The sequence below is a fragment of the Nymphaea colorata genome, chromosome 4, assembly GCF_008831285.2.
Source record: "Nymphaea colorata isolate Beijing-Zhang1983 chromosome 4, ASM883128v2, whole genome shotgun sequence".
NCBI lineage: Eukaryota > Viridiplantae > Streptophyta > Magnoliopsida > Nymphaeales > Nymphaeaceae > Nymphaea > Nymphaea colorata.
The window spans coordinates 2,828,166-2,848,305 of record NC_045141.1 but is presented as its reverse complement, the minus strand read 5'-3'; the positions used below and the strand labels follow the sequence as shown (position 1 = coordinate 2,848,305).

Genomic DNA, 20,140 nt, shown 5'->3' with positions numbered 1-20,140 from the left:
GTGTACCTCCACAAGGTAACAGCCACAACCACAACTAGCTAATCCCAGACATTTGCAATGTTCCAAAGAAGGAAAAGCACAACGCATTCAAAAAGATGGGCAGATTGGCCCACGTTCAACAGCATGAAGATGGCAAAGTCGAATGAGTCTAAAATGCAAAACAGATAGTGGAACACCTGATATATCAAAAACTGCACCAATCGTAATCACAAGATCTTTGTGTTCTCTTGCATGATGCACAATGCTCGACATGGATGAACGCATGTACAACAAAAGAATCACAGGCACATGGATGGTCGAAATGCATGCTTATGCAATGCATGTGCACACCAAGCACAGAAAACATTCATGACGATGAGGATCTGCCAGGTACCATTCCGCAGGTCCAAACTTGACATGCAACAAATTCTCAAAACCGGTGTTTTTATTTCATTGAAGTTGATAATGTTGATTGCGATCTTTCACAAAAGGGGGAAGCTACTCCTGGGATTCACTTGCAGCACACAAAATCAATTACTGCCAGTCAAAGGTAGATACGACTTTTTTCTCATTCACAAAGACAAAAAGCTTAAGAAGGAAACAAAGTCCAGCAACAAGAGAATGCTTCCACAGACACCTATACAATATTCGTAGGATAGTTGAATTCCTCATCCTTGGAGGACCTTTTGTGGATCCAGTTGCCCACTGCAGTAGCTTGATGGAACAGCAGATAGTTCCTGTCGGCCTTTCCATTCCTCTCCAGGCTTCAGAGTGATGCACTTTTCTACAGCTGCTGCCTCTACACACAACATGTGTTTGTACTCGTCATCTCCAAAGTCTGGCATAGCCTTCGCCTTTCTATCCCATGGATTCCATACAACTGCCGAAAACCAAAGTGGAGCCAAGCATTAGAATAGCATACTGGGTTAACAGTCACAGATTCCCCGCAGCACATGCCTAACACTTGGACACCAACTCGGTTGTCCAAGGACCATCTGGCTGAATCAAGGCAGGCTACATTAACTTGCTTGCAGGGACTCTAGACTTAAACGTAGACATAGCTCTTAATCAGATCAGGCAGGACATGTGGAAAATCAGATCAGGCAGGACATGTGGAAGAACGATACATCTATGGATAAGATCACAAGATTAAACCTAAAAAACCAGCAGATAGCATACGGTGATTAACTGTAATGTCAATTCAGCAACAAATGCAGAAAGTTCAGAAGTTCACCAAACAATAGTTAATGGCATTATCATGTTATTTGCATAATCATGTTATTTGCTTTTTGTTTTTTGGTAGTCAACACAGTCTCTTTCACCTCTTGAGAATTTTGTAATCCTAACCAGAAAAAAATCTGACTATATTGTTACAGATCACATCAGAACATGCCCAGATTCACCAAAATCCTCAGCAAACCATTTATTGTAGTACAAACAGTAGTTTATCTTTGGTACTTGTTATTTTCGTTAGTTGCTCATCCATCAAAGAAATGATCTACAAACATAAGAACTTCAAAGGGGCATGTCATACAAGCAGAAGAAATCTCCGTAGCCGCAAACTTTGAAATGATTGCAGATAATATAAAAATCCAATTTTCTTTTGGAAGGAAAAATAAACCGCTCACAAACCATTCCTGTTCATTTAGACATACATACTGTGTAAAACCTCAGATGATTATACACATGGAAAATCTATCCATGACATATCTGAAAGATGAAGGAGTATGAGGACCACAAAATTGTATTTTCTGAAGCATCATTTAACACTTTTCTTTTGCACATACATGAACAATTGCAAATATGAAATGAAACATGAGCACCTTAACTTTTATATTGTGACATTTTCATATTACAATTTCAGGCAAACGGCAACCGTATATTTTATGATTAGAAAGGAAAATATGACAACACATCATGCAAGAAAAACTCAAAGACAAAAAGTCAGGTAAGGACCATGTGCTTGGTGAAACAACTAAATCACACCATTTCATTACAATAATAGTTGCTAATTATGGTTTTGCTCATCCAACAGCAACCAGTATTCTTATAAACTTACAGGAAGGCACAATGTGAACAGTTAGTTTCACGATCCAAAACTCAAAGGACAACAATCTAGGATATTACAATGGCATTTTTCATATTGCAATCAGAAATGACCCCCAAATGCATCAAAAAAATAAAAAATGGTAAGATAACTAAAAAAGAACGGATAGGGATATGAATGCGACCAAGAGAAAGAAAAGCAAAAACTTACAAATATCCATGGGAAAGAGAAAAACAAAATAAGCAAAACTGAAGTTTACCAGCATCTGGAAGTCCTTCCTTTCGCAAGACAAATGTCCTCTTCTTCTCATGGTCCAAAATTGCAATTTTTGTTGGTGTGCTTATATAAACTCTGTCAACCTTAAATATAAAGGGAAAAAAATAAAAAGAGTCAACTTTCTACTTGGATATACAATAGAAAGAAAAAAAAAACATGCCAAGAAGGAAGCCTTTGCTAGTGAGACTTACCTCAGATTCGAACGTTATGGCATCTCCTTGTTCTGTAAATCGATCCTTGTTGTGTAAGTTGTCTAAGTAGTCCAGAGTCTCTAACCCTTCTATCCGCACCTCACTGGACAAGAAGGAAATGGATAGATACCTCAAAACATAAAAGATAGAACAAACTGAAGACATGAATGATTGCTCACTGAGGTCATAATTTAATTTGTTCAAAAGAAACTCAGAAACCTTGCACCCCAGAAGTAAAGGTATGACTGCATTCAGGAGGCAACCCCTAAAGGGATAAAATTTCAAACTATTCAACCAGTGACTCCCCATGCATAGTAGAGATAATCTTAGCATGAACATGACTAACAAGGCCCTTCACATGTAACACACCCACATACGTGAGTGAAGGGAAAAGGCACAGCTGCCCTTTTACAGAATCGACTTACATAAGCTCAATGGCCAGCTCAAATGTGAACTTGGACTCTTGATGAAGTGGTTGTCGTTTTAAGACCAGTACACCACATGCACTGTTCTGACAATTACTATTAATAATAATAGTATTATTATTAACAGTTGAGATTTGATCAAAGAAAGGATAATCTAAAGTTCAACAAATGTGGCAAATTTCCCCACTTATTACCTCTAAAATCAACTTGGGAAAAAATATATATATGTATGGCAAACATAGACCCTAAACTGATATGCTTTACCAAAACTCGTAAAGTTTGTTTTTCCCCTTCAACCACAGTGAAGGCCTATCCTAACTCTCATTGATTGACCAAGTTGTCGAGATTAGGTCAGGGATGAGTTGGTCATGGTTCTAAAAGGACTAGTGGAGACTAATGTCGTTTGGAGAGTTAGGGAGGAAGGAGGAGAGAACGTGAGGAAGAGAGAGAGTAAAAAAATTTATTCACAATAACCCTAATCTCATGTTAAAAGAGATTAGCGTAGAGAAAACAATACAAAAATAGAAATTATTAAAGAAGGCCTGGACTAACTATAATAAAAGAATAAGGACATCATTAACTTCTAGAAATTGCTAATAACCAACAAAACACCTAAACTTATCTTCCAATACTCCCCCTCAAGCTAGAGCATAAATATCTATCATGCTCAGCTTGTTAGAGGATCTAACAAAATCTGCAATTGGGAGAGGTTTGGTAAACGTATCTGCAACTAGCCCTTTTGAAACAACACGAATGGTGGATATAGCTCCAGCCTGCACAAGATCACGAATGTAATGACAGTCTACTTCAATATGCTTTGTTCTTTCATGGAAAACTGGATTGTTAGTGTTGAAATAGTAAAAGCGTAAAAAACACTTGATGTAACGTGGAAAACCCTCAACAAGAGGGAGAAAACCACAGGTGAGGAGGTCGGTGCCCACTAGCCGCCAGACACTCTCTCTCTTAATTCTTCATTTACACACAAGATTAGGGTTTACAAAGGTATAAGTAGTCCTAAACCAGGACATACCGGATCGGGTCCAGACCCAGACCCAAACAACAAGATCCGTCAACACTCCCCCTCAAGTTGGGCATACATATCAAACATGCCCAACATAGATACATTTCTCTCAAATGGAGTTACATTTAAGGCCTTAGTTAGAATATCAGCAGTTTGGTCTTCAGACTTCATGTACGGCAATGTTAACTCCCTAGCATCAATTCTTTCTCTGATGAAATGACGGTCAATCTCCACATGCTTTGTTCGATCATGAAGCACTGGATTGTTAGCCAAGTTAATCGCAGACTTATTATCACAGTACATCCTCATAGGCCCTTCAATCTCTATCCCAATATCTGTCAGCAAGATCTTCAGCCATAACAACTCTGATACTCCAGTAGCAACAGCCCTATATTCAGCCTCTACACTTGAGCGGGAACAAACATCTTGTCTCTTGCTTCTCCAAACAACTAGATTTCCCCCCAAGTAGACGCAGTACCCTGAAGTAGATCTTCTGGTGTCAACACAGTCTGCCCAGTCTGCATCAGAATACCCTTCAATTTCAATAGACATTTGTTTCACATATAGAAGTCCCTTGCCAGGATTCTTTTTCAGGTAACACAGGATTCTATCTACAGCCTTCAAGTGCACATCTGTAGGTGCATGCATAAACTGGCTCATCACATTTACAGCAAAGGTGATATCTGGTCTAGTTAGAGTGAGGTATATCAATTTACCAACTAGACGTTGTTATCTCCCTTTAGCTTCTTCACACAAAAGTTCTTCATCCTTGCTACCAAGTTTGTGCCCAGCATCTATAGGAGTAGAGGCTGGTCTGCATCCCAGTTTTCATGTCTCCTTCAATAGATCCAAGGTATACTTCCTTTGACTAAGTACAAGAGTTGTACCTGATCTTGCAATTTCAATACCAAGGAAATACTTAAGCTTGCCAAGGTCCTTTAGATCAAATTCAGTCGATAGTAAACCCTTTAATCTTGTTATCTCTTCTTTATCATCACCTGTAACAATCATATCATCAACATAAACCAACAGTAGAGTAACTTTACTCTCTATCCTCTTTACGAACAAGGTATGGTCTCCATTTCCTTGTTTGTAGCCATGCTTCTTCATAACAAGCCTGAGACGTTCAAACCATGCTCGAGGAGACTGTTTGAGCCCATACAAAGCCTTCTTCAGTTTACAGCATTTTCCAGGTTTCTCAAAACCTGGTGGCATGCACATATACACCTCCTCTTCGAGATCTCCATTGAGAAAGACATTTTTCACATTGAGTTGGCACATCTCCCAACCCTTCAGCACCGCCAATGAAATAATAAGGCAACATGTGTAGCCGCCTTATTATCGCACATCATCTTTATTGGTAATTTTACTTGAACACCAAGACCATCCAACACAGATTTTATCCACAAAATTTCTGCAACAGTTTGAGCCACTTGGCCACTACCGTTTGCTTCTTACTTCTCCATGATATAAGATTGCTCCCAACAAATACACAAAATTCAGTAGTGGATTTCCATTCATCGGTAAACTTGCATAGTCAGCATCAGAGTATGCCTTTATATCTAAAGAAGGTCTTTTTTGGAATAAGAGGTCCTTCCCTAGAGTCGACTTTAGAAACCTCAACACCATCAAGGCTGCTTCCCAATGAACTCTACTAGGCTTGTCCATAAACTGGCTAAGCCTCCCAACAGCCAAGGATATGTCCAGTCTAGTAACAGTCACATATAGAAGTTTCCCAATCAATGACATGTCTAGTAACAGTCACATATAGAAGCTTCCCAATCAATGACATGTAAGATGTACTGTTTATAGGCTTTGATTCATCATCATGAAGATGAACTTTGGAATTCATTGGAATGCTTGCGGGTTTTGCTCCAAAGCATACTTGTCTCCTACAATAAATCAAGTACATACTTTCTTTGAGAGAGAACAACTTCTTTGTTCCTCGACATTTCAATTCCCAAGAAGTATCTAAGAGGACCAAGGTCTTTGGTAACAAATTGCTTTTATAGATACTTCTTAGTTTCTTAATCTCATGTTCATTATCATTTGTCAAAATGATATCATCCACATACACAACCATTGCTACAATACTTCTTTCACTCTTCTTAATGAACAAAGAATGATCAAAGGGAGATCGTTCAAAACCAAAACTAGTCATGCTCGTGGACTTTGTGTGAGACCATAGATCGCCTTCTTCAATAAGCATACTTTGAAACACTCCCCCTGTCGCTCAAAGCCAGGAGGTCGTTGCATATATACTGTATTAGAAAGATCTCCATAGAGAAAAGCAATTTTAACATCAAGCTGATATAAGTTCCAACCAGAATAAATAGCTACAAAGGTTACCAAATGAATAGTTCCCAATCAAACAACAGAGGAGAAGGTCTCAAAGAAGTCAATACCATATGTCTGAGTGCACCCTTTGGCAACTAGTTGTGCCTTGTACCGCTCCACTGATCCGTCTGAGTGATATTTAATGGCGAATACCCACTTGGAGCGAACTATATCTGCATTTGAAGGAGGATAAACAGGATCCCAAGTTCATCGAGATACCAATGCCTCCATTTCTTCTTCCATGGCCTTCCACCACTTAGGATCAAGAAGAGCTTGCTGGTGGCTAACAGGAATGGAAGAAACTGACAAGGCTGTAATAAACTGGTGCACATGTTTGCTGAGTCTATTAGTAGTAACAAACTTGGAAATCGGGTAAATGGTACATTGTTGTTTCTCTTTCCTCATGGATAAATCATCACTAATCATAGGATCACCAACTGCATAGGGAACATCCTCAAGAGTGTCAAGGTTAACAAGTATACTCACCTTTTGAGAAAAAGACGGTGGATAATCATGAGAGGTGGTGTCACGATGAGTATAAACAAGAGGTGGATCATGGAATCGAGAGACATCATTGTCAATATGAGAGGACGGAATTGGAATAGACTCTAAAGAAACTGGAGGAACGAGCAAAGGAGGAGATGGCATCTCAATGTTTTGAGAAGGAGCATGACTAGGGAAGTATGGTTGAGACTCGAAAAAGGTAACGTCCACTCCGATATTCTCTTTAGTGAGGGATCATAGCACCAGTACCCTTTGTGATTTCTTGGGTGCCCTAGAAAGACACATTTGATACACTGGGCTGAAAGTTTGTCTCTTCTTGGACCAAGAATATGCACAAAGCTGGAGCACCCAAATACTTTAGGGGGTAAAGCAAAGATAGGTTTGATATAGGACTTATATAGGGATTTTATTCTCAATAGACGACGAGGGCTTTCGGTTAATAAGATAACAAGCAATCAGTATAGCATCCCTCCAAAACATAGAAGGCAAGTTCATTTGGAAAATAATGGTACGAGCAACATCTAGAAGATGCTGATGCTTTCATTCGGCGACTCCATTTTGTTATGAGGTATGCAGGAAAGTATATTGAGGAAAAATGTTATGACCCTTGTAGAATTGAAGCAACTATGCAGATTTGAACTCAAGAGCATTATCAGTACGAACAGTTTTGATTAAAACCTCAAACCGAGTCTTTATTTCAATAATGAAATATTTGAGAATACATAACAATGTTGACCTCTCTTTTAAGAGGAAGACCCAAGATACTAGAAAAATCATAAACAATGATGAGATAGTATTTGAATAAAGACCAACTTGAGACCCGACTAGTCCCCCAGACATCTACATGAATGAGCTCAAAAGCCCTTTGACTCGATAGACTCTGACTCGAAGGAAAATAACTACGATGATGCTATTCTAGTTGACAAGCTTCGCACTAGAAGGTAGTCGAAGAAGGAATCACACATTTAGCGAAGTTTATTGAAAGATGGGTGACCCAACCTCAGGTGCAACTCTAACGAACGTGAATCAGACAAAACGAATGAGGAAACTACTCCATTTGGAGTATCAAGATAGTAAATGTCTCCCTCTTCATGGTCTCCACCAATCTTCTTCCCAATCAGCAACTCCTGAAAAACACAAGAGTCATGATAAAAAATCATACGACAATTTAGTTCCTTTATAAGTTGGCCCACAGACAAAAGGTTCTTAGGAAAATTTGGCGTGTGTAGCACCCTGTGAATGTGTATGTCAGAAGACAAGTGAATAACTCCTTGTCCCTCAATCGAAAACAACCTCCCATCCACAAGGCTCACATGCCAAGAAGGAGAATAAGAGTAAAAATTGGTAAATCTTCAAGAATCACCACAAAAATGTCTGGATACAACAAAATCAACAATCCAAACCTTACGCGTCACACTACCTGCTGAGAAGGTAGAGTTGGAAATCACAATAGATGCAAAAGTTGACATTAAAGCAGTCTTTTGTGCAAGGAGCTGGTCATACTCAGCACGACTCGTCATAATTGTTTCAACCGAGCTCTTAGGAATGGATTGAACAACCTTGGCCACAAGCTTATTTGATTGTGCAGCAGACAAAGGGGATGGTGTCGAAGTAGGAGGTTGACCATGTTTGGCCAACACCTATGTTTTAGATGCCCTGATTTGCCACAATAAATGCACTGGAGTCAACCTCGACCACCAAACCTCTACCACCTCCTCTTCCACGGGTAAAGAAGAATGATCCACATCCACGACCTCCTGATACAGCCAAAGTAGAAGTGGACGAATCAATAGGGCTCTGAGATAACGAAACCGTGAGGTGACTCAACCGGTTATAAGCTTCATCCAAATCAGGTATCTCTAAGCCAGTCATCATCTATGCATTCGCCACAAAGTAATCTATCCCTGAAAGAAACTGTGCAACCATAGTATGCTCCTAATTGGACTTGCGGTCTCACATGAGGGTTGCAGAGTATTCAACTTCTCATACATTGACTTTACTGCAGAAAAATATTGAGTTAAGTGGCTCACATTCTTATCCTCGGAGTTGGTTTTTTATTAGAGACTCCCACATGCGTTTAGCAGTCCTGTAATACCAAAGTCCATTAGCAATATGGGGCTGGACACTATTCATAATCCAAGCCATGATTATATTGTTATCTTCCTTCCATGTGGTATACTTCCCAGCTTTATTTATGTGCAGGTTCATCTTCTTCAATAATATGATCTTTCTTGTGCCCCACAAGACATTATGAAATACAAGACCATATTTCATAATTAGCCACCAAGCTTAACTGTTGACCCATAGGAAAAGGAATTCAAAAAGGCCTTGTATTCAGGCCCCTGATCATCATTTTTATTTTCAGCCATTAGAACCATACAACTCAACGTAAATAAATGACTATAAGATGTCCCAATCATCACCAATACAAAGAATCTAGTTCTGGTTAAAGTATAGCCCAAGAAAACCTACTAGGAATCAGCAATATAGAAATCAACAACTCCCATTGAAACTAACATATGCTAGTGGCTAGCATTAAAAACAAATTTTTTATACCAACACAGCATCCAAAATCCACAAAGGGAGAGACAAAAAATATATCATATCACCAGCACACAGATTTCATATCAGCTCCACAAAACAAAGAGATGCATACCAATCGACACCAGAAAGGAGCACAAATAATGAAGACAGCTTCAATTGTGGGATCTTGCAGTCTGAACAAGAATATAACTGCACCAAATAAATCTGACCTGATCAATGACCTTAATATAATTTTCTTCAGCCTTGAACAACCAGCAAGACAAATAATGATTTGCTCTAGCTAGCTTGAATACTGTCGTCATTTTTTTATCAGATTGGTACAGCAGCAAGCATTTGAAGACAGACTTGGTCCACAAGAGTTGAAGCCATCCAACGACTTCAACAACTACTGACTTTCACGTTATTCACAGTTTCATTGTGGAGCCTCCATGACGTCAACTCCATTATCATTCAACAGCAACCAAGATCCTTCAACGGGGAAACTTGGAGGCCATTCAACAAGAAGATCAACAACACTCCACCATCAACTTCAATAGCAATCGACCTAGGGTTTTAGAAAAGCCCTAGGTCATATTAGGTGACCACAAACCAAAAGGGAATACCTCTCAAATGCAGCAGAAGTTGAGAAAAGAAATAGGAAGAGAGCTCAGCAGCAGAGAGGGATTTCGATGTCAAGAGGGTCCCAAGACTTCACCGCTCTGATACCATGTCGTTTGGAGAGTTAAGGAGGAAGGAGGAGAGAAAGTAAGGAAAAGAGAGAGTAAAAAAATCTATTCACGATAACCCTAATCACATGTTAAAAGAGATTATGGTAGAGAAAACAAAATTACAAAAACAGTCCAACACAAAAATAAAAATTATTAAAGAAGGCCTGGAAAATAATCATAATAAAAAAATAAGGACATTATTAACTTCTAGAAATTGCTAACAACCAACTCAACAACTAAACTTATCTTCCAACAACTAAAATTAGGGAAAATTATTAAAACTTTAAATAAACTACAAAAACCTTTAAAACTATTTAAAAATGAGCTTTTTGGAAAATCTCATCAAAATGTTGCAGTATCTTTTCCATATTCCCATTTTAGCCATATTTTCAAAATATCACAATATTTTCCTGATGATGTTGTTTAACAGATAGTACGTACTGAATAACAAAGGCAGTAGCTAGCTGTTAAGCAACTAACTAGCTGCTTAGGAAGTGCTTATAGCAGTCCAAGTGTGTAACTAGTTGGTTTTTAAAACTTGTAAAACAGAGTAACTAGTTAATTGAATAATTAGAAGGTTACTAAGTTGACTAAGTCTTGTATATCTACCATACTTAAATGTTATCAAATATATATATATATATATATATATATATATATATATATATATATATATACACACACACACACACACACATATATATTACACATATCCACAACAGGATTTCTGTAGATAGGCAAAATTTTAGGAGTTACGAAATTTGCAGGTTTGCTGAAATCAATTTGTAAGTTATCAAAATTTAAGTTTTAATTTTGCAATATGGTTTGAAGAGAGTTAAGGAAAATTTACCAGAAAAAGGTGAAACAAACTAAAAAAGGAAAAAGAAATTCAAGGAACACAAAACCCAAAAACCCTAGGCCTCCCAATCCCCCCAACCCAATAATGTAATAACTCTCCCTCCCTCTAATCTCTCTCGCATGTTGAGCGAGGGAGAATTCATGACGCTATAAATTCAAGTAGCCATGTTACTTAGCATGTGTGTGTATAAATAGTTTTATAGAACATGATGCTAGTAAAAAGGGAACATAAATACATTATACATGCCAGGTTTTTACCTATGTCATATGAGTATGGGTACATCCGTATCGTACGATACGGACGCGTATCGTACGATACGTATCGTATAGGTCAAGAAAACCTATACGATACGCTGTTTAAAGACGATACGCGTCTGTATCGTACACGTATCGCACGATACGTGCGATACGGGGGCCGTATCGTACGATACGGGCGATACACCCCCGTATCGTACGATACGGGTTAAAACACAAAATTTTTTATTTTTTAAAGTTTAAACACTCCTCCCTCTCTCTCTTCTTGTATTTAAAGACTCCAAGAGACGTAGGAGGGAGAGATTTTGCACATTTTCATCAAAAATAACCAAGGATTCATCGATTTGGAAAATATTATCGTTAAATCATGAAAGATGATAAGTTGATAACTATATGTTTTGAACTTATAAAATTGTGATGTAATATAAGTCCTAAAACTCAAAGTCCTAAGACTCTAAGTCTTAAGATTCTATAAAACTTTCAAGTTTAAAATTGTGATGGATGCTTATTATGTTATTTTGAATATCTAATTTCTAATTTTTGAATGCGTTGTTGACACACATGAATGTTCCTTATGTATGATGATCTTTTTTATATTTGAATATATTTTTCTTGATTTCTGATTTTTTGTTTATTTTTTCAGATTTTTAATAATTTTTCTCTATTTTTTCTGATTTTTAAATATTTTTTAAAATTAAAAAATTAATTTTACGATACGCTACGCTACGTTTACGATACGTTACGATACAGCGTATAGGTCAGCGCGACCGATACGCGATACGCTACGCCTTTTATAACATTGGGTACAGGTGCCAAACACTTTCAAAACATACTTGGGTAAAGGAGCAATATATATATATATATATATATATATATATATATATTAATATAGTCACAGAAAACGCATTTTTTTTTCTAAAAAAAACGTGATAAATTAAATGGCTGTTTAAAACTTCAAAAAAAACACACATTTTAAAAAAAAAAAAATTTAAAAAGAAACACTTTTTTTCAGTTTTTTTTAATGCCAAACAGCATTTTTTTCATTTTCTAATTTTTATTTGTTGCAAATCTACTTAGCTTTTGACGTTTGTGTTATTATTTTCCCACTTATTTTTTTTCCTGAAATAGTACGAAAATGGTTCCAATTTGGATCTTTGGCTCTTCTATACCTATCACCAACATTAAAAGAGATTCGTCTTCTATCTCTTGAAATTGAAAAAGCAGTAAAAGAATTTCTTACTGGCAATCCAGGATTTACAAATGATTCCATTATTTTTCTAAAATTTCATTATGCAGCTCCAGACCTTATTTTAAAACCAGGAACAACTGCATGGAAAGAAAAACATACTATCCATCTAATCCAAATAGGATTAGTGGGAAAAGAGTTTCAACTCATTTTTAATATTGCTCAAAAACCCAAACCATATCTCCAAATTGAGGATATAAAAAAATTCATCCATTACAGAAGGTGGGAATGAAAGTTTTTATAAATACTGCTAGAAATCAAGCAGAGAATGGAATTTGGTGGCATCATGCCTCCTCCAAAAGGTGTGCACTCATCAGCTCCTACAAAAAGAAGGACCCTACTGCGCTAGGGAAGCTCCAATCTTTCATCAACAGGACCGACCAGCGTGAACTCTGGAATGATCCAAAAACGGACAAACTCTACTACCAGCTCATAAAGCATGCATCAGGAACTTATCACATGTGCGGATGCACTACACCTACTGGTGAAAAGGTAGAAGGTTACAAAGCCTTTCAGATGACAAAGCCGGCTCGAGGACGTGGAATCATTACACCAGCAAAGCCATCCCTTTGTCCCGTGTATCATCGGGAACCAGATTCTTCGTTAGAAGATAATGTCCATATAGGACAAAAGCAAAAAGTCCAAATAATGTAATATGTAAACTATGGTGCCTACGTGTTAACACCAACAGCCTTATCCCTTCACTCATTACCGCAAACTGCGAAAAAGTTGATGACAAAGTTGGAAGGAATGCTATCATTTCAAAAACCCAGATAGAATTATTAAAACACGTATAAAATTCCTTGGGACAGAATTTGGAAATGGATATATTAACCTTCAACCTCATATTGTACAAAAAATTATAAAAGATTTTCCGGATAAAATCGAAGGGGCCGTAGGACAAGAAATTGTCAAAGGGTGGCAGATCTATGTACAAGAAATAAGCCTTTACAAATCTCCCAAAACATAGCATACAAAATAAGATATATCTGTAAATGTTTAAAACTAGATAACCTTAGCCTAAAAATAGAAGAACCCTTAAGAACAAAATTAAGTACTAAGTACTTGTTTGTAAAACAGCTAGATGGAACAAAATAAAATCCTTTTTCCTAAAGAATCACAATTAAAATTCGATAATATTATACAACTTGTAGAGTTAGAAGGCCAATTAAAAGCTACTAGTCAAATCCAATCAAACCAAGAACTTTGTTTTTAATAATTCTATCTTGGTTTTTGAAATGATAATTCCTTGTTCTTCAAAAACACTGAAGATTTGCTTTAGATGTGACACATGTTCCCTTTTGGTTTTGGAGAAAACTAGAATACATGATAGACTAGATAAGCGGGAAAATTAAATAAAGGACAGGGAAAAGAATCAGAACTTACAGTCGTTAGGAACTACTGCTTAATTGAAAAGCAACTGGAATCCTCTTCAAGAGAGGTATTTTCTACCCTGTGGCTAACTTCATTACAACTTGAATGGAAACATTTTAAAAGGATCAGAAGCTCTCTCTCTCTTCTTACTTATACTTCTTGGTATTTCTTGTCGTGTCTTCTTGGAAGAAGGTATAGCCATTTATAAGCATCCATGGATCCATCTCGAAAAAGGACAGCTGGAGCTTATGATTGCAAAATGACAAAGTCTGGCTTAGTAGAGACCAACTGGTTTTCCATTTAGCTAGGCAGTCACGTGTCACTCCTTCCAACCTTATCCTCAGCTTTTCTGCAGTTTGCAGTAGTGAGTGAAGAGATAAGGTCGTTGGTGTTAACAAGTAGGCACCGTAATACGGATTACATTATTTGGACTTTTTGCTTTTGTCTTATATGGACATATCTTCTAACGAAGAATCTGATTCCCGATGATACATGGGGCGAAGGGATGGCTTTGCTGGTTTAAAGAGTCCATGTCATCGAGCCGGCTTTGTCATCTGAAAGACTTTGTAACCTTCTGCCTTTTCACCAATAGGTGTAGTGCATCCGCACATGTGACAGGTTCCTGCTGCATGCTTTATGAGCTGGCAATAGAGTTTGTCCGTTTATGAATCGTTTCGGAGTTCACCCTGGTCAATCCTGTTGATGAAGGATTAGAACTTTCCTAGTGCAGTAGGGTCCTTCCTTTTGTAAGAGTTGATGAGTGCACACCTTTTAGAGGAGGCATGATGTCACCAAATTCCCTTCTTTGCTTGATTTTTAGCAGTATTTACAGGAACTTTCATTCCTAGCGGCCTTCTGTAATGGATGAAGTTTTTCATATCCTCGATTTGGGGATATGGTTTTGGTTTTTGAACAATATCAAAAATGAGTTGAAACTCTTTTCCCACTAATCCTATTTGGACTAGATGGATATAAATCATGGATTGCCAGTAAGAAATTCTTTTACGGTTTTTCAATTTTAGGAGGTAGAAGACGAATATCTTCTAATGTTGGTGATATGTATAGAAGAGCCATAGATCCAAATTGAAACAATTTTTGTACTATTTCATGATGACATCTTTGTAGACAGGTAAGGCGGGGATAAATTCCTATGTGGTCATATAGAAATTCTTCATTTGGTCCTTCTATAGGCAAACGTAAAAAGTTCTTTCAGAGTAAAGAAATATTCATGAATTGCATCAGGAATATTATTGATTTGTGTAAATATTTTTGCCAACGATTTGGCTTTGTCAGAGACTATGGTTATCTGACTATAAGATGTACCGGCCTGTCCCGGATTTTTCCCTTCTTGGGATTTTTGGGTTGTTATTGCTCTTGATTGTTTCAGGGAGACCAGTTCTTTTCTATTGTTTGTAGTAATTCCATAGCTGTCCATTATCTTTCTAAAATTCCATTATGCAACTCTAGACCTTATTTTAAAACCAGAAACAACTACATGGAAAGAAAAACGTAGTATCCATCTAATCCAAATAAGATTAGTGGGAAAAGAGTTTCTATTCATTTTTTATATTGCTCAAAAATCAAAACCATATCCCCAAATCGAGGATATGAAAAACTTCATCCATTACAAAAGGCCGCTAGGAATGAAAGTTCCTGTAAATACTGCTAGAAATCAAGCAAAGAAGAAAATTTGGTGGCGTCATGACTCCTCTAAAAAGTGTGCACTCATCAACTCCTACAAGGAAGGACCCTAATGCACTAAGAAAGTTCCAATCCTTCATCAACAGGATGGACCAGGGTGAACTCTGAAACGATCCAGAAACGGAGAAACTCTATTGCTAGCTCATGAAGCATGCAGCAGGAAGCTGTCACGTGCAGATGCACTACACCTACTGGTAAAAAGGCAGAAGGTTACAAAATCTTTCAAATGACAAAGCCGGCTCAAGGACGTGGACCCCTTACACAAGCAAAGTCATCCCTTCGCCTTGTGTATCTTCAGGAATCAGATTCTTCGTTAAAAGATATGTCCATATAGGACAAAAGCAAAAAGTCCAAATAATGTAATCCGCAAGCTACGGTGCCTACGTGTTAACACCAACGGTCTTATCCCTTCACTCACTACCGCAAACTGCGGAAAAGCTGAGGATAAGGTTGGAAGGAGTGACACGTATGACTGCCTAGCTAAAATGGAAAACCAACTGGCCTCTACTAGGCTAGACTTTGTCATTTTGCAATCATAAGTTCCAACTGTCCTTTTTCGAGATCCCATTCAAGTTGTAATGAAGTTAGCCATAGGCTAGAAAGTACCTCTCTTGAAGAGGATTCAAAAATGTTCTCATTCAAGTTGTAATGAAGTTAGCCATAGGCTAGAAAGTACCTCTCTTGAAGAGGATTCCAGTTGTTTTTCAATAAAGGAGTAGTTCCTAATGACTGTAAGTTCTTATTCTTTTCCCTGTCTTTTATTTGATTTTCCCGCTTATCTAGTCTATCATGTATGGTTCGTCTTCTTAGTCATTGTATTTGGACTGAAATGCTCAGGGTAAGTACTGTTTTTAGGCTTCTATGCCTCCTGGGAAAAAACTCATCTCGCAGTTAGTATGTCCTAAAGGCAAGGGGATTCTTACATGTTTAGGCAAGGGAATTCAAAGCCACAGATAGAATTGGCGCTTAACTTTTGGTATCAGAACCACCTCCTTGAAAACAACTGGGTTTTCTTCAAAAGAGAAATTCACACTTATGAGTGAAACCCGAACGATACCTTTTTTAGGAAGATCACGTACCTAGAGTGAAACACCCTCATCGGGAAACCAAAATCAACTTACACTTTTAAGTGAAGTTTTATAAAGAAGATGCGACAGAGCTTCCTCTTCTTCACATAATGTACAATTAGAAGAAATTGCTGAAATACCTGAAGATTAGCAAGAACGAGGACTACGACAAGTCTTGAACCCTGAAATCCTCTACCACCACAATGAGTGGAGGCGATTACAAGGCAGATATTTACATAATAGAGAACTTGCTATGTGTGTGTTAGAAAATCAGACATAAACAATTCCTTTGTTAAGCACAGAAGGAAATAAGAACCTTAAAACTTGTAGACATAATTTAATTCATATAGGTTTTATTGTCGTAAAGATCAGGCCGCTCCATCGCAAAAACGCATGAGCAAAATGCTTCTTAATGATACTAGATAAGAGATTTAGAAGAAATTCAACAAGCCGGGCATTCAACATCTTTGTAAGATGCCAATAAAAGAAGAAAACAATAAATGGTTTATATGGAAACCTTATAATAAGGATGGAAATAATCCAAATATATGGGTTAAAACATATATACCTTGGATCTATCTTCGAGAGATAGGAGAGAAAAATAAGAAACTAAAGAATGGATAAATTAGATTTCCTAGATCTAAGTTTTCCGAGAGATACATATATTATTCGAACAAACAAATTACAATATTGTTGCCATTTTGGTAGAAATTATAGCCATGAAGATCATGGAGAAAACGAACAATTAAATACAATCCTAGATCTTATAATCCTTAATGGAAAATTACTAGAATTGAGCGAACAATACAACAAAAACATGTTAGATACCATTATTTCCTATATGCAAACAAAGAATAAATTAATAAAAGAACTACAGGAAAGAGTTGACTACCAAAAAGAACAACTCAACAAAATATAATTCTATTTAACAATGATAAAATAAAACAAATAAACCAACAAATAACGTTTGAAAAATACTTAAAGACAATCTCTCAAAAACTAGATGAAGTCACACTGATAATTGAAAAATTGGGAAAAATGATCAAAGAACTCTAAGAAACAGCACTTAGCTCAATGGAAGAGGATCTGCTCTTCATACCACAGATAACTACTAGGTTTAAAATTAAGGGAATCCAGGCTGCTACTGGATACACAAATTATGAAGGAACGTCCCAAGCAGATAAAGAATATCCAAAACTTTTTAATTTAAATATTGCCCTTCTCTACTATATATTAAAACATCTTGAAGATTTAGAAACTAAGTATGATAAAATTCTTAGAGAACTAGGGAAAGCAACCGGTTCTAAATATGATAAACTAGATAAACTTAGCCTAAAAACAGCAGAACCCTTAAGAACAAAATTAAGTACTAAGTACCTATTTGTAAAACGAATAGATGGAACCAAATAAAATCCTTTTTCCTAAAGAATTAGAATTAAAATTCAATAATATTATACAACTTGTAGAGTTAGAAGACCAATTAAAAGCTACTGGTCAAATCCAATCAAACCAAGAACTTTATATAGATCAACATAAAAACATTAGGGTTTGTTCTATGACAGAAGAAGAAGAAAATTCAAACACCACATCTTTAAAAGGATGGCCGATAAAAAATTTTATGGAATCCCAAGCAGAAAGTAGTAGACCTACAATTACTACTGAAGTCCAGAAGAAAGATACCTATTACGGTTATCCTCCAAGAAAACCCTATTCTGAAGTACAAGATATCCAAAAGGATTTTTATCCAAAAGGAAAACCATTTCCCTTGGAAACAATTGATCACCATAAATTACTCGACCAACGGTGAGTCCTAAACATTGCAGTCCATGATCCACAATTATGGCCTCAAATTATAGAACAATGGGGAGCCATAGTAATTAAAGATTACTTGAAAGCCAATCTTGGCCGTAAAGATGCGAGGGAAATAATAGCATACTTGGAAACCGATTTAGGTGAAACAGCTAGGTCACAATGGGAAGCATATAAAAAACATTTTCCCGGACAACTGGAAAGTGACATTGCCATAGGAATAAATCCATATAATTTTGTATTCAGAATCCAACTAATCCTAACAAGAACAAGTCCAACTACTAGCATCTATGTCACCTAGGTGCGGGGTGCCGGTGCCAGTGCAGGTGCCGATGCGACATATCCCCAAAAATTTAGGTGTGGCGGTGCAGCGAGAATATTTATTTGTTATTATTAATTTATTATTATAACATATATATATATATATAAGAATTAAGAAATTTAGAGTATACACTATAGTCTATACACTCTACACTACACACTTTATGGATAAATTATATATGAATATTATAGATTACATACTTATAAGTTATAATGTATTGTGTATATGAATGTAACATATTAAGCATAAAGGACAAAACCATGACAAAACACAGAAATGGAAAAAAAATGTTAAACCCTCCTTTTAAAGTTTAAAATTTTTAAAATAAAAAATATCAAAAAATGACAAAAATAGGCTTGACGAGGTTTGACCGCACCCGAATCGAGTCAGTGCATGTCCAAAATGGACAAAAATAATCGGGCTCGACTCTTGTTGACCCGGTTCGGGTGCAAATCCGAGCCGCACCCGCACCCGCACCCGAGTCGTGTCGACACGGGTGCGGCAGTCAAATTGCAGTGTCCAGGCAACTTAGACTGGTATGGACGAAACACAGAAAGAAGCCATATGTAGGCTGGACCAATTAAGCCTTACAAGTTGGAACTACATTGAAGAATTCCTTAGAGCCTATTACTACTATACTACGATCTCCAGAAACTCGTATGGTAATGAGATCGGAGAGGACTGTTTAGAAGACTTAGAGGGACCCTAAGACAAGAAATTGTCAAAGGATGGCATACCTATGTACAAGAAAATAAGCCTTTACAAATCTCCCAAAACATAGCATACAGAATAAGATATATCTGTAAATGTTTAGAGAAAAAATGCACAGAAATTAAAATACAAAAACAATTAAAAAGAGATCACTCTTTCCGTAAGAAAATATATACTCCAAAAAATTTTGGAAAACAATAGAGAAAGTACATAAGAAAAGGACTAAACATACACAAGAAGCTCCTAGAAGAAAGACAAAAAGATATTTTCTAAGAAAATCAAAAAATAAAGCTCCTTATTTAAACAAATAAAAGCATGTTAGAAAATATGATAAAAGAAGAAATTATAAAAACAAACTTTGCTGCATTGTTTGTAATGAAAACGACCACTTAGGAAGCAGCTGCCCTAAGCTCCTAAATGCTTATACAAAAGAAGCAGCCTTAATTAATACTACAAATCAAGAGTTAATTAACATTGACGAATATGTCACTGAAACTGAGTCAATTTATTCAATTGTCTCTATCGAAGAATATGATAAAACGCAACAAAGTTCTGAAAATTATTATCCTTTAGTAAATGAATTTACAAAATCCAATGAAACGATTCTAAACGATTTCATTGAATTATATGAATCAGATAATGAGTTTTGAATGCATACATGGTTAAAAGTTTAGAGAAGGCAGTCTAAGCACGCAATGCAGTCATTGCCCAAGATATCCTAGTATGGACAATAGGTAGCGTTGCTGCCTTTGGTTTCTCGAAAGCT

The 20,140-nt window shown here is 36.8% G+C and overlaps 1 protein-coding gene across 2 annotated transcripts in view; it reads right to left on the bottom strand.

Moving 5' to 3' along the window:
* Positions 1 to 406: 406 nt before the first annotated feature.
* Positions 407 to 20,140, bottom strand: part of LOC116252374 (putative glucose-6-phosphate 1-epimerase) — a 28,652-nt gene continuing 8,918 nt past the window's right edge. For both annotated transcript variants that reach the window (XM_031626579.2, XM_031626578.2), the window contains 3 exons: positions 2,494 to 2,596; positions 2,286 to 2,385; positions 407 to 859 (listed from right to left, as the gene is read on the bottom strand). In XM_031626579.2, the coding sequence (XP_031482439.1) occupies positions 648 to 859; positions 2,286 to 2,385; positions 2,494 to 2,596 (415 nt within the window). In that variant the 3' untranslated portion in view covers positions 407 to 647. The remainder of the gene's footprint in view (positions 860 to 2,285; positions 2,386 to 2,493; positions 2,597 to 20,140) is intronic.